Source organism: Drosophila yakuba, chromosome 3L, assembly GCF_016746365.2.
Source record: "Drosophila yakuba strain Tai18E2 chromosome 3L, Prin_Dyak_Tai18E2_2.1, whole genome shotgun sequence".
NCBI classification, from domain to species: domain Eukaryota; kingdom Metazoa; phylum Arthropoda; class Insecta; order Diptera; family Drosophilidae; genus Drosophila; species Drosophila yakuba.
In genome coordinates this window covers 10,840,063-10,854,333 of record NC_052529.2, presented here as the reverse complement: position 1 = coordinate 10,854,333, position 14,271 = coordinate 10,840,063, and the positions used below count along the sequence as shown (strand labels likewise).

Genomic DNA, 14,271 nt, shown 5'->3' with positions numbered 1-14,271 from the left:
CAATTCCTATACGCACCAAGTATCTCATGGATAGCCATATAGCCCGCCACCTACTTATGTACTTTGCGATTCATCCGTAGGCTGAGATTGAGATTGAAGCCCAGCTGAACGGCTGAACAAAAAAACAAAAAAAAAACAACTTCTCTTGAGTGAATTATGAAGTTGTCTTCGCCCGTTACGTGGGTGGTGGTGGTTTTTCCCCCCTCCCTTTCCCTCCCCCAGTTTTCCATTCCATCCTTAAGTCTCGATTTATTGTTGTACTTAAAACAGAGTCACTTCTCGGCTAGGCCCCAGAAACAGACGACTTTGTATGACGAAGAAAGAGTTTTAATCATCGAGAAATGGCCCCGAAAACCGTTAGCTGGATCATAAAATAGAGATGAAAAACTTAGAAATGCTTTTTTGTCATAGCTGTAAATGCAACTGACACACAAACTCAAAAGACGCACCGCGATCACGAGTGGAAAAATGCTTTGTGCCTATGATTGTATCTGCATCTCTGCCTGTGGAGCTAGAGCTAGAGCTGGAAATGGAAATGGAAATGAAAATGGAAATGGAAATGGAGCTGTTGATGCCGGACACATGCAAATGCATTCTTGTGGGCCACTCTAATGATCACCACCATGACAATGATCATAATGATGCGGCTTTCGATGATCGGACACAACCGAATGACTGAAAAAAAGGTCTGGAAAAGTCCAATAAAATCTGAGCTTGACATCGTTTATCACTCACTTTTCTTGCTCTGCGGGTCATATAAAATCACGTCTTTATGGCCGTGGAAAATAAACTTGGAAATCAAATTATCGAAGGCCTATAAAAGCAGCATTTATTGGGCTAAACAATATGCAACAAACTGATCATAAAACAAAATTGATAATAAAAATTAAAAACTATTAAAGCATAAAAAACAATTCACAAAAACATTTATTAATTAAATAATAACTGAACAATATAGCAAACTATCTAACATTTATATTCAATGATTATTTGACTACTGCTATATAAATATTAGCAAATATTAAATTATTTTTTCTGTGAGAGTGATAATCAGCTAACACGCTATGTTTGCTTACCCCTGCAATTTTGCTTCGCCAATTTACGAATTCGATTGCGAAAACCATTGCCTGTCCAGTTATGACTCCCGAAAATGTCTCATCTGCATGTTTGGCAATTTGCAGTTGCTCCTTTGACATCCAACGATGGCAACTCGTCCGTTTTGCAGATGAAGCAATGAAACCAAGATGGAGCCGCGCGATAGATGATCCCATCTGGAGTTTGGAGTTCAGCCTGGACTTTCACTTTGCTTGGCTCACAAATTATAGCTAATTATGCAGCATCTTAGCCGAGATTGGGCAACTCCTGGCCGGCAACTCTGCAATTTGGCCATGTGGTTGGGGGCTAATGCCGAGGCTAAAAACAGAAAGAAAAAAAAAAGATACTGATGCTGGGGCAAATCTGGGGCCGATCTGGCCATGTGGGTTTTTTTTTTTGCCATGAGCCAGAAAGGCAAACAAAGCTTAGGCCGTAATAACTTTGTTTTGGGCCGCACTGCACTTTGAGCAGCCGTTATTACTAAATTTTTGTTTGCAAAATATTCCGACTTTCATTTTCACGAGACTGAGTTGCGTTGAAAGTTGATTCGCCGCAGATACAGTGTATCTTTTGGACTGATCGCGTTTTGCAGCTATTTGCCGTTACTCGACTCAAGGTCAAAATGGGGCTGAAATTGTTGTCAACTTAAAGAATGCGTTGACAATATTTTTTGTTCAACTTAATTAAAAGGCAAATAGCACACAAGTCACACACAAAAAAACAAAGCACAGAAAACAAAAAGCGAAGCAAAACAAGAAAACCAAAACTGATAAAAGGTTTTATCAGCCAGCCAGCGCGGAGACATTAACCACGATAATTATACAAAACATGTGAGCCGCAGTGTGGACCTGCAGACAATTGGAAGGAGGCCATAAAGCAACAGCAAAGTCGACCGCAGATACAGATACAAATTGTATCTGGTGCACCCAGTGGTTGGTGATAAGCGGATGGGGCCACGTGTGGAATGTGGGGCGCAGACTATCTGTAGATAGATATGTATCTTCACTCCAGTTTAGGGAAATGTTACTCAGAAACTTAGATACTTCAATGCTAAGGTTCTTAGATACTTAGATACTAAGATACTCAGATACTTCGTATCTTAGATACTAAGATACAAAGATACTCAGATACTTCGATACTTAGATACTTCGACACTTAGATACTCAGTTACAGATACTTGCGCCCTCCACCCATTGAAACCAAGACCAATTTGCAAATACTCCTCGGGCGAACTTGAAACTGTATCTTCAGCTAAAAATGCTGCTCTTGGCAGTGCGATAAAAATCCAATTTTGATAAGCTCCTAAATTATGTGTAAAACCGAACGATCTAAGGGGTTTATCTTGCGGTTTTGCCTGCGCCAGCTTATCATTTTGCTTTTATCTCTGTCATTTCACAACGCTTAATAAATATATTCTCAGCAATAAATTGCCTAATTATAAGTTTACGACTTTTCAAAATATTTATTTTCGTTTTATTGCGTTCTTAATCTTCTTATGCTGTTTTTTATGCTTTCATACTAAAATATTAAATTCTGCTGAACTATTTTAAATTCTTTTTTAATATAGATCGCAATCTTTTATTGGAGAACTATTATAGTTCTTTCTGAAGTAATTAAAATGTGTAAGGATACTAGCTCATTTTTTCCTTTCTGCTCCCATTAAAGGGTATTAAAACCGTTGAGTTGCCTGGTTAAGAAGTGGGTTTCCGTTCCATAACCCCAACAGGTTTCGCTCGGACCTTCGGCCCTTAACATCCTCCTTCTCGAATGATGGTTGACTCTGCTCCCGTTGCCGCTTCTGTCACCAGACGGCGTTTCCACTGCACTTGGCCCCCAACTCCTCCTCCCTGCGGCAAAGAGCGGTCATCATCGTCGTCGTCATCGGCTAAACCATCGATGTGTGTGGCCCGGCCCTTTTTGGGGTTGGGGTCTTAAAACTGGGATGGGATCCCTGGGATGGGGACTTGAACTGAACTGGGGACTTTGGGCTCAGTTGTCGGCGCCGCTGGAATGCTGTTAGTTATAAAATGGCCACAAAATCATAACGCGGGCGTGGGCTGCCACTGGACTCTGTCTTGCTGCTCTTTCTTCCTGCACTGTGAGAAAAATCTTACAAATAAGTAGTTAAAAAATCAAGCTATGACGCGAAGGTATGTAATTTAAGAAATCTGTAATTATAATAAACCGAAGACATAGCATTATGATAGAGTCACAATCCGTTCAACAAAATTATCCCAAACATTTAAGGCTTTACCTACTCGGTAAAAATATAAGTTATAGCTAATATTAAATAATGAACAATTAGTGTAAATTTTTCTTGCTCTGTGGAATCCGAAACCCCGGACCCGATATAACCGATGACGAGTTGCTGCCTCCGTCGAGGTTTCCATCCAGAATATGTGTTCTGTCCGACTCTCTCCCACAGCATCCACGCATTTTTGAGTTTGGTCCGTCTGGGGGAATGGGGGTTTTTTTTAATGGAACCCGAGTTGGATGGGATGAGTGTGAATTGAAATGTATTTTTTACATACTCGTACATGTGTTCTATGCCAGTCGATTGGATCTCGAAAATCAAATCAAAACTCGTCGTCGTTTTATGGCTTTTTAGAAACTCTAGGAACTCGTTTTGTTTCGATTTGGTTGTGTTTTGTTTTCCCTCGGTCTCTGTTTGTTGTTCTCGTTATTATTATTATTTTTCTATACCCATTTCCATGTGTCGGCGGCGTTGGTGGCTCGCTTTGAATAATGATGATAAGGCCCCAGACTCGCCTTCTCGATGCCAGTTGATTCTGAATCCGATTCCGTACCAATTCGTCCATCCATCCAGCTATCCATCCATCCATCCAGCAACCCATCTCTGTCTCTCGGCGGCTTGATTATTGATTTATTGTCTGTTTTTTTGGGTCTGTGTCGCACAGGTAAACGGGAAAGAAATCGTCACGGATACGCAAAACGGTCAGCACACCGAAATGTATCTCGAGGTACGCGCTCTTGTATCTCCAGCGAACCCGGCGACTATGCAGATACATTTTTGAAGCGCACGCTTCAGCATTTCATATGTTGTTGTCATCAATTTAAGAACAACGACATCGTCGGCCAACAAAAGAGTCCAAAAGAACTAAGCCGATATGAGTTGATATGAACTGAACTGAACCCACAGCAGAACCGAGTAAAAAACGAAAACATTCTTCTCGACTTGATCCCGAACGTTCTCATAATTTGTTTAGCCCCCCCTATACCATCCATACCATACCATCCATACCATACCATGCCATACCATTTGGCCATTGTGCGACCGTCGGACTGTGAGAAAGATTTTATTTCGTTCAAGTGGTTTTTGATTTAACGCCAAACAACCAAGCAAAGAGTGGAAAATATTTTAATGATGCGTCGTCGACGTCGCTGCAACTGAAAAACAAAAAAAAAAAAAATGAGAAGAAATAAATGGAAAACAAAAAGATTTCTAACTTGTTTTTCGGTGGCCTTTCTTTTTTTCCCGCTTCTTCAGCGGTGTTGTTCTCAATTTATTTGTGGCTTGATTCGGAAGACATTCGTTCGATTGATTAGCTCGCTGGTGCTGGGAAAGCTGGCGATCACTTTCGAATCGAGGTCGTATTAAATGGGTTTTATCACCCCTTTTCCACTCTTCAAGGGGGGGTTTGAGTTCTGGGCTTCCGCACCGGAAGGGTTAAGCTCAAGAGTGCTGCACTCGACAAGCTGCCAATGAGGTCCTACAATTGTCCAGGATCCTGGCTCCTGTCCCCGATGCGGTTTAACATCTGTCACGGCTGTTTCCTTCCTGGGACCAGGGTAAAGAAAATGTATAAAAATAAAACAACGACAATAACAACTGAAACCGCATCTAGGGCTTTGGACTTAAGCAGGCAAAATATTGAGCAGCTTTTATGAGGTATTTTAACAATAATTGACATACATTTATGAGCATAAAGAAGAGCATAGGAGGGCTTATTGGTTTAGTGATCAAGTTGCTCGGCTGTAAGGGAAAGTAGATTGCTTAGTGTCTAACGATACTAAAAATAATCATAGGTGTTAATCTAACTAAAGCGTGTTAATTGCTAATTTATACAAAGAATAACTAGAAGTCGAATAACAAACTAGACGTGAATAAGTTAATATGTTAATATGAAGAAACATACCTGAATTATTACAAGCTATTGAAGTATAGAATTTACAAATTAAGAAACATTTAAACTCGATTGGTTTAACCATCATTATAATTACTTCTTAAGTGAATTGTGATATTTTTATAATTAATAATAACTTTATAAATATTTTGTGGTTAGCACTACCATAATACAAACAAATTGCGTGACGTTTTCCAACACATTACACAAATTAGGGTGATTTAATTTCGCATATTGCATTCATAATTTGCTGCCGACATACACATATTTTAGCAATAAGACCAGGAATATATTTCACAGCTCGAGTATGTAAAAGCCACTCCATGGGTTTCCCTCTTCTGGTTTTTGATATAAAGCCGACTGCTTAATTCTCCCATCCTCTGGCCATTACCTTTCCCCCCTCACTCGAGACAACCCCCTCACAACTCCTTCAACTAATGTGACACTAATCATGTGACCTCGAGTGCCGCTGGCCACATTTTTATGACCGCTTTGCACGCTGTTTACACACGGCAATCGTCGATCGACCAGAGTTTTCCAACATTCTCCAGAAAGAAGAACAGAACAGAACAGCGGACGGCAAAGCAAAGAAAATGCGATCCATTCATGAAAGAAATGCCATTCTAATGCTTTCTTCTCTCTGTGCCTCCATTGTGGCACCTTTTCAGAGGGGAAATCAACAAAACAAGAATGGGAAAATGTGTTAAGGGGCAGAAAATGGGACTGAAAAGGTTTCTTTATTGCGTAGGTCGCAAGAAGTAGGGAAAACGGGCTGCCAGTTCGATGATTGCAGAGAGAGAAACAAATTATATTTTTTATAAAGTATACAAAAATAGCTAGAGATTTAATTCGACATTTATTTAGTTTATTATTGAAAAAACTCAACAAAAAAATATAACAAAAGTGTATTTTAACATAGTGGCATTATGAAAAAGTTAGATAACTTTTCTTGCTGTGTAGCATTTGATATTCACCTTTCGTGTTTTAGTTGCCTACTCAAAAACCCATAACGCGTGTCAGAGCAACCAATTAGCCCAGCGAGTGGGAGAGAGAGCGGTAATGAGAGAGGGAGATAGAAATGCGCATGCGCGACCTTTTGTGTCCTGTTTCAGGGGTTGTATGATAACAGAACAACAAGATCTCCTTAAACTGGTGACGCTGATGAGCCGCAAACTGCGCAGGAAGCAACTCTCTCGTTCTCGTTCCCGTTCCGCTCCCCGTTCTCCTATTCCCCGCTCGATTGACAGGCGGCATTTAGGGGATAATATCGGGGGAATATATTGTATATATAGCACATACAGTATATACATGAATGCAGGATCCCAACCCCTGCAGAATATCCAGGATCGAGGATGGAGTGTGTGTAGGCAGGAGACGCAGCAGGACGCGCTCCACAAAAATTTCATTAAACATCTGCCCGACTCATCATCATCATCATCGTCATCAACATCATCCTGCTTACCTTCGTTTTAACTTTTTTGTCTTCTTTTTGTTGATCCTGTGCGAGGACATGTGCGTTTTTAGTTATTGAAATTTTTACTTGTTTTGTGCTGTCTCTATGCATTGTGCATTGAGTATTTAATTGCAGATAATATCGACAAAACAAAACAGCAGGCGGACGACGGAGGCCACAATCAACAGCTGAAGTGCCCGGAAATGCATCTGGGCAGCAAAAGAGGACTCCCCTGCGCTCTTCTTTCTTCGCCAGGATCAACTGCGGGGGGAATCCCCCCTAGTCCTGTCCTGTCTCCCTTTTATTCCTGACATTCGATTTGTTTGCCGTGGAGGCTCGAGCACGTGTCAATAATTGTTCAGATGGCGAATGGAGCCTGCTCGCAGGTCCTCGAAGAATCAGCTGTCGTCTTGGTGGAGAAAGGGCGAGTGTTAGCCCAGATGAAACCATACAGCTTACACAATTGTACTTTGGGGTGATGATGAAGGCATAAACTACACAAGGAGAGCATTGTTCTGTTGCAAGAAAAGCAGGGATACGAGTTTGAATAATTCGTTTACCAAGAACACAAAGCATATATACTCAAATATTATTCCTTTTCTTGCAGTTGATACCCAACTGAGTTTAATCACTTAGAAAGATTTTATGTACATTTTATATATCCTTAATCAAGCCAACGAAGATGTACATTACTTTTTTAGGCCTAATAGTCAATTAAAGTCAAGTTCCCAGTTGAACTTTCTTAAACTATAAACAATATTATAGTTTGGCCGTAATCACAGCTTCCACTAGCTTTTCCCAATTTCAATGGCTTTCCGTTAGTCTGGACACCGCTCCTTCAATTCACGATGCTGCTATCAATCAATTGCAGCCGTTACTTATCCCCAACTCACCAACCAAGTGAGCTTGTATATCGCCATCCGATTGATATATATTTACCCAGCTTAAGTCGGCCCACATCGCGGATTTGCGTTTGGCAAGATCTGCCGGCCAGCCAGCCAATGCAAATTAGTTGCGCACTTGGTCAACAGTTAACTCATCATCGCCAAACAACTGCCAGCTGCCTCCTCTTCTCCGTCTCCGTAAAAGCTAACGGCAAAGCTAAGGCCAACTGAAGTTGGCTAAGAAGAAGAAGAAATAGAGGGAGAAGAAGAAGGGGGAGGATGAGAAGAAGAGGGCGAAAAGAGAAGCCAGCAAAGAAGCTAATGTAATTGTGTTTGTAAATGCCATAAAGTTGGCAACACTTGCTCTGCTGTGCTGTGAATATGTTTGCCCACCTAAGACCCCTTCATTTCACCGCCCACCTCGCCGCTCCCTTGGCCCACCCTCCTACCGCCCACTTTGGCCCCCCTTTTCCGCCCACTTTGGCCCCCTTTTCCGCCCACTTTGTTTCCCCTTTTGCGGCGACCTCCCGCTCAACGCTTGCAAATGAAGTTCACGAGATGGTCAAGACGATAATGTTGGCGAGCGCATTTGCCAAGTCATGACTGCTGCTGCCGCTGCGATGTTGCTGCTGCTGCGGCGTTGCTGCTGCCCTGACACCGCAGCAACATCAACATCAACATCAGCAACAGCAACACAAGCGAACGAGTTTCTGTTGCTTTGCTGCTGCTCTTGTTGTTGTTGTGCATTTTGTCGCCATCGCTGTGCCCTCAAAAAGAGAAATAGTTGGAAATCAAATCAACAACAAAAGTAAAACAACACCAAACAGCAACTGTCCAGCGGGAAAATCGAGGCAAACCGACGAGGCTAATACACTTAAAAACTAACGAAAATATAATAATAATAATAAAAATATAATAAATATATAAATAAAGAAATAGGTATATAATAATTAAGTATATTAGTTGGGAAAGCGTTAAAGGAATTGATAAATTAGTGGAAAATAATTATTGATAAAGTGGAAACAAATATGTACCATATAATAATAAAATACATACTTTATATATAAAATCATGCAATAGATTATATATTATATGTATATATATTAAAATATTTTAAAAAGTTTATAACATTTTGTTTTATTTGTTACAGTTTCCTTTATTGGTTTTTAACCCTTTGCGCAGAGTATCACTGCTGAAAAGGCAACACAACAGCGACAAATCTATGTAAAACTCAATTGAAGTGCTCCTCCCATCGTCGCTCCACATTTTTACTCAGCTTTTGCCTTTTGTTTGATTTAGTTTATGCCCCAGCCACACCCCCTTTGTCGGGAGCCCCCTTTTAACCCCCTGACGGCCCCCTTAACCCGCAAGTATGCATGGCAAGCTTGGCGTTCCAAAGCTGAACTGCACTTCCAATGGCCATTCACCGACACACATACACACACACACACACATACACTCGCACAGGCAGCGCCTCACACAGATACTCACCCATACACGCACACCCATGCACAAATGAATCTCCGCCTCGTCGTCGTCATACAAATATTTAGTAGAGTATGAAGTAGTTCGGGTTGGGTACATGAAATGAGTTGACCTCGCTTGACCTCGTTTCAGTTTCTTTTTCTTTTTGCCCGTGCCTTTGCTTTTTGTTTTCCTCGCTGCTCTTCATTTTTTTCCATTTTTTTCTTATTTGTTTTTTTTTTTTTTTGCCCGCTGTAGCATTTATTTTATTAGTGCAAACGTTTTTAATGGAATTTCATTTGGCCCCCACCCCCCGGCGCCCATTTGCAGTCTTCCATTTCGCTCGTATTTCAATTAGAAATGTTCATAATCGCATTTGCTTGTTGTCTGACTTGCAGACTTGCCAGACTTTTCGGCGAGTGTAGCGCAGCTCAATCTGCTTCTTAGTTTGTTTACCTCGTCTTAATGTTGCTGCTGTGCTTTTGCTGCTGTTGCTGTTGCTTTTGCTGCTGATGTGTATGTTGCTGCTGTTGATTACTTTCACCGGACAGCTACAGCAACAGCAACAACAACAATAATGCACAGTTATGACAACAACAATAGCAACTACAATGGGCAGTACAACAACCATAACAAGAAGACCACCAAATAAAAACGTAGCAAACTTTTATTATTGTTTTGTGCCGCTGGCATATGAAATATGTTTGAACGTAATGAGGCCACTTGAACTGATGTGGCTTCGATACTCTACTCAGTTGGGTAGTGTCGATCTCTTGCAGTCTGTAATTTGCACAGATCAAAACCTTAAATTAACTTTCTCTCCATATATAATCGTTAAACCACTTCATTTACTTAATAAAATATGCAGGTAAACCAAGTAAGCATTGCTTTATTAAATTATAAATAAAACGAATTTAAAATATATCAATATAGTTTTCACAAAGTTACCCAGCTCTATAGGAATCTTTTCATTTTAAAGTAGTTCCCTAATTCCGATGTATCCCACAAGTTCCAGGGTATCTCCTAGATATTTCCATGTATCCACCTTGTTGCACTTTGGATGTTGGCAGATTGCCGCTGGCATTGTCCGAACATTGCAACAACACGCATACAACAACAGCAAACAGCCTCTCTAGTGGCCCGTATCTGAATCAAAACTTAAATTTGAAATAATTAACAAAACGTTTACAACTTGTTGTTGTAGTTGTTCTGCCTTTTGATGATGGAACATCGTTCAACTGACACTAAAGCATTTATAGGCGACGATACTAAATCCACCGGCGATTTACGAGCAACAATTCGAATCGATTAATCTGAATGGATATATTGCAGAATCAAGGATAGCTTTAAATTGAAATTTCCTTCACACCGTAGCGTTCTCTACAGTTTCAGATACTTCAGCTACTTTCTATTTCCTTGGCACGCCTTGGTTGTTTTGGTTTTAGTTTAACTTCACCGTTAGGAAAATGGAGATTCCGGTGGCAGCAGCGGTGATACCAAAAAAAACTGTGACATGCATCTCATATAACGCGTACCTATTTCATACCCCCCGTAACCCCAAGGTTTTTTTTGGGGGGTTTTTTTGGTTCACGAAACGAAAACTTCATTGTACCCACGCCGTTGTTGGCGAAGCGACAAGCGGAAATGGTAAACATTACCTACACTTACTGAATAAGAAGAAGTCCACAAACTGGGGGCCATCCAAGGGGGTTCGAAAGGGTGAAGAGGGGAAAGGGGTCTATGCGGAATGGGAAATGAGTAACAGAAAAAGACAACAAAAAACGGCTAGTTATGAAACCGAAGCATCACTCAAAGACCAAACCGCCAAAAGCCGCCCGCGCAGCCGCTGTAAAAAAAAAAGGTTAACAAACAAAAAAAAAATGGAAAATATATGTGAAGAAAGGGGAAAAGGGGCTAAAAGAAAAGAAATTTGGTAGCAGAAAGGGGTTGGGGGGGCAGGGAAAAATATTTGAGGCAAAACCAAGTGACAGCAGCCGGGGAAGCAACTTTCCAATGCGCACAAACGCAGACATTTTCATATTATTTCATTATTATTATTGTTTCGCTTCTGTACTCTTTTTTTTATTTTGTTGTTGGTTATACTCGTATTGGAGCCAAGTTAACAAGAAATATAAAACAAATGAAAAGAGTTGCATGATGTTGATGTGGATGTTGGAGGTGCGCCTGGCTTGACCACCAAAACCACCGCCAAACGCAGCTGAGCCATAAAACCCTCAAAGCTTTTAGCTATTTGCCACAGCAAAAACATAAAAAAGAAACAGATTATGGCAGGGAGTTGTTAGCCAGCAAAGTGAGAGTTTACTTAGGTGCTGGATCAATCAGTTAAGTGAATCATAAATCACACGTTAGTACCGCAGATCACAGATCACATTTATGTAATTACCAAATTCAATTCGACTTTTGAAGCGTCAACTATACAAACAAAATTCACATACGATTCGCTTACTACTTGAAACATTTCCTTCAATTTAAATTTAAATTAGCTTTAATAATGTTTGTGTTATTGTTAAAATTATTGTTTCTAAATATTTCATTTTTTAAGATTCATACACATAAGTATATTTTAAAATTACAAACAGTTAGCTTTCAATTTAATTACATGTGCATTACAATGTCTTCATTAAATCATAACCTTTTAACTTGCCGTATTATTTTAGCTCCCCTTTAAAAGCTCGTTTTGCCAACGCTTTTGTTTAATAGAATTGCAGGCGAAGGATGTGGCGATGGCAAAAAGTAAAAGCAAATAGACTGGAAATGGAGGGGAAAAATGCACAACTTCAATCAGGACCTTCTCGCTCTCGCTTCTTGCACAGCAAGGACTCTATTACACACACACACATATGGCGGGTTACATACAAGTATAAACTTTTCTATCCCAACCAGCCAGTCTCGAATGTTGGTGGATTGAGAGGGTTCATTGCATTTTATGCGACGCGACGTTGCAGGTGGAAATGCAAACAGCAACAGCAATAACAATATGCCAGGATATGCTCGCTTGTGGGTGCGGATTTTGGGGGCAGGATGAGAAGGGTCCTGTCTGGTGCCCTGTGTGTGTGTGTGTGTGGTGTGTGTGCTGTGTGCATTTCTGCTGCCTGCTTTGTTTGCAATCATTGCATGTGCGAGCCGAGGACCAAAGTCATATTCGTCGAAAAGAGGGGCGGGGTACACAAAGGGGGGCTACCGGTTAGCGAACCCTTCGCAACCAAAAAGGCCACAACACAATCTTCTCACCAGGCCAGAAAATCCGAGCAGGACGAGGCGCCCGACGAGGACTAACACCCGCTAAACAAAAGGAAAATGGCAGCTCATTGAGTTGGACTTTCGAGGGCGAAGTATTGCGGGTTTGCAGTTTGGGAAAGTGGGCGCACATACTGCAGGCTCTGACGAATGTGGCCCACTCCCACCATCGAAAATTATCGAAAATTACTCCACATCCAGGAGGGGAGCAGAGAAACGTCCCTAATCGAGGCCTGGCCACAGAATACAAATCCCGAATTCATTGATCGAGGGGCCAAGCTGACAAGTGCAACCAGGAAATGTAGTATGATTAGGAAGTTTAGTGCTGATGCCACTTTGCTGTGGCTTCCGGGCTTTCTTAGATTATAAAATATGAATTTATTTCAATATTTATCTTGTTATTTAACATTTAAGTGATATAAAAATCCATCAGTTTACCTTTCAATAGGTACTAGCTGTCATGTCATGTTGCTCACAAAGTGTCCCAATCCTTTTCCGCCCATGAAGCCGCAGCATCACTGACTGTCAGTTTAAAAAATCTGCATGTGGCAGACCAGAGTGCGGAAAGCCCCAGAAAAAAAAAGGGGGGAACCCAAGCCGAGTGGGGGCTTTTTCGGGGGGCATTTTCGGAATGGTCAGGTGGGGAGTACAGTTTACATCAGCATCGACATCGAGCCAGCCAGAAGCCAAGGCAGAAATCATAAAACGAAAACGAGTTACCAAACTGCTGGAAATTCCGCCAGAGAATCGACCTGAGAATCGGAGATTCTCCAACACGGGGGGAAGGAGTGGGAGTAGGGGGGGGGGCTCCAATGGGGAGACAGGTAGAGCGAATGGGTGAAGCAACGTTTGCGGAATGCAAAACTAAAAATAGGAAGCCCCAACTTGGATGTGGATGTGGATGTGGCTCCTGTCTGTTTGTTGCTGTTATTGGGGGACTCTATTTATGCCTCCTGCGATGTGTGCAATCCGAAAGTCAAACCGAATAGAACAGTAGGAGCAACTAGGAGCAGGATAGGCGGTAGATAGAGATACACTTGGGAAAACTTTAGCATACCAGCACTGAACGGCATTTGCTCTTTTAAAGAGGTAATCTTTTGCAATTAGTTGCATTCTACTTGTTATAATAGAGTTATTATGTATAATTATACTTTAATCAAATGAAAAAGCCAACGCTCCACAAACAATTAAACTAATAAATTTAAATGTAAATTTAATGTAATTATATAAAACACGCTATGCCCATGTGTTTGCTATTTGCTGTGCTGATTTTTAATGAATAAGTTTTAATGAAAAATATAATTATATGCTAAGCAACTAAGAATTTCTTAAGGAACCTACAGATATACACACATTATTAATGCAAAGCTCTTCTCCTGGAACATATTAGATCATAATATATTCAACAAATATTTTCTAGTGCATGTGGGTCTCTTTCCTAATGTCTGGTTACCGTCGTCGTTGCCATTATATCGTTAGACATAGCAGTCACCCCACATTATGGCCCCCCCTCCGCAATACCCCCTCTTTACCCCATATCGCGTTGACTTTGATTGCAAAGTTTACATGGCACCAAAGTGCATTTTCAATAAAAGGAAATATCAAACTATCCGAGCTCACCAATGCAAACATCACAAGCACACATATTCGTGTGCATATATTTTCTATTGAGTCTATAGTATATTTATCGTGCCTTTAGTTTTTGCACTTGTTCTGCTGCCAAGCGAAAAGGATGGTGGAAAACCTTGTGGAAATTCTGTGACCTCGCGCCATGAAAGTTGTCGCCAACTTGACTCGTCTTCGTCCTGGGCTCCTTCTCACTTTTCTCGGAATTGCGCATGCCAAGTAAACTTTAAGTTCGTCGCAAAACAGGTAAGTTCTCTCGAGAAAATAAAAGGGTTGGGTCATGCTTCAAGAAACATGCAATTTTATACAATTTTATTTCGGGATGAATATAGATGCAATTATAGTT

At 41.0% G+C, this 14,271-nt stretch overlaps 1 protein-coding gene across 1 annotated transcript; it reads right to left on the bottom strand.

The window, feature by feature from the left end:
• Window positions 1-2,601: 2,601 nt before the first annotated feature.
• On the bottom strand, window positions 2,602-4,383 carry LOC26535645. The gene is made up of 3 exons (XM_015194702.2): window positions 4,335-4,383; window positions 3,441-3,548; window positions 2,602-3,191 (listed from the first exon to the last, which is right to left on the bottom strand). The coding sequence occupies exons 1-3, from the start codon at window positions 4,381-4,383 to the stop codon at window positions 3,112-3,114; spliced, it is 237 nt and encodes a 78-aa protein (XP_015050188.1). The 3' UTR covers window positions 2,602-3,111.
• Window positions 4,384-14,271: the final 9,888 nt, after the last annotated feature.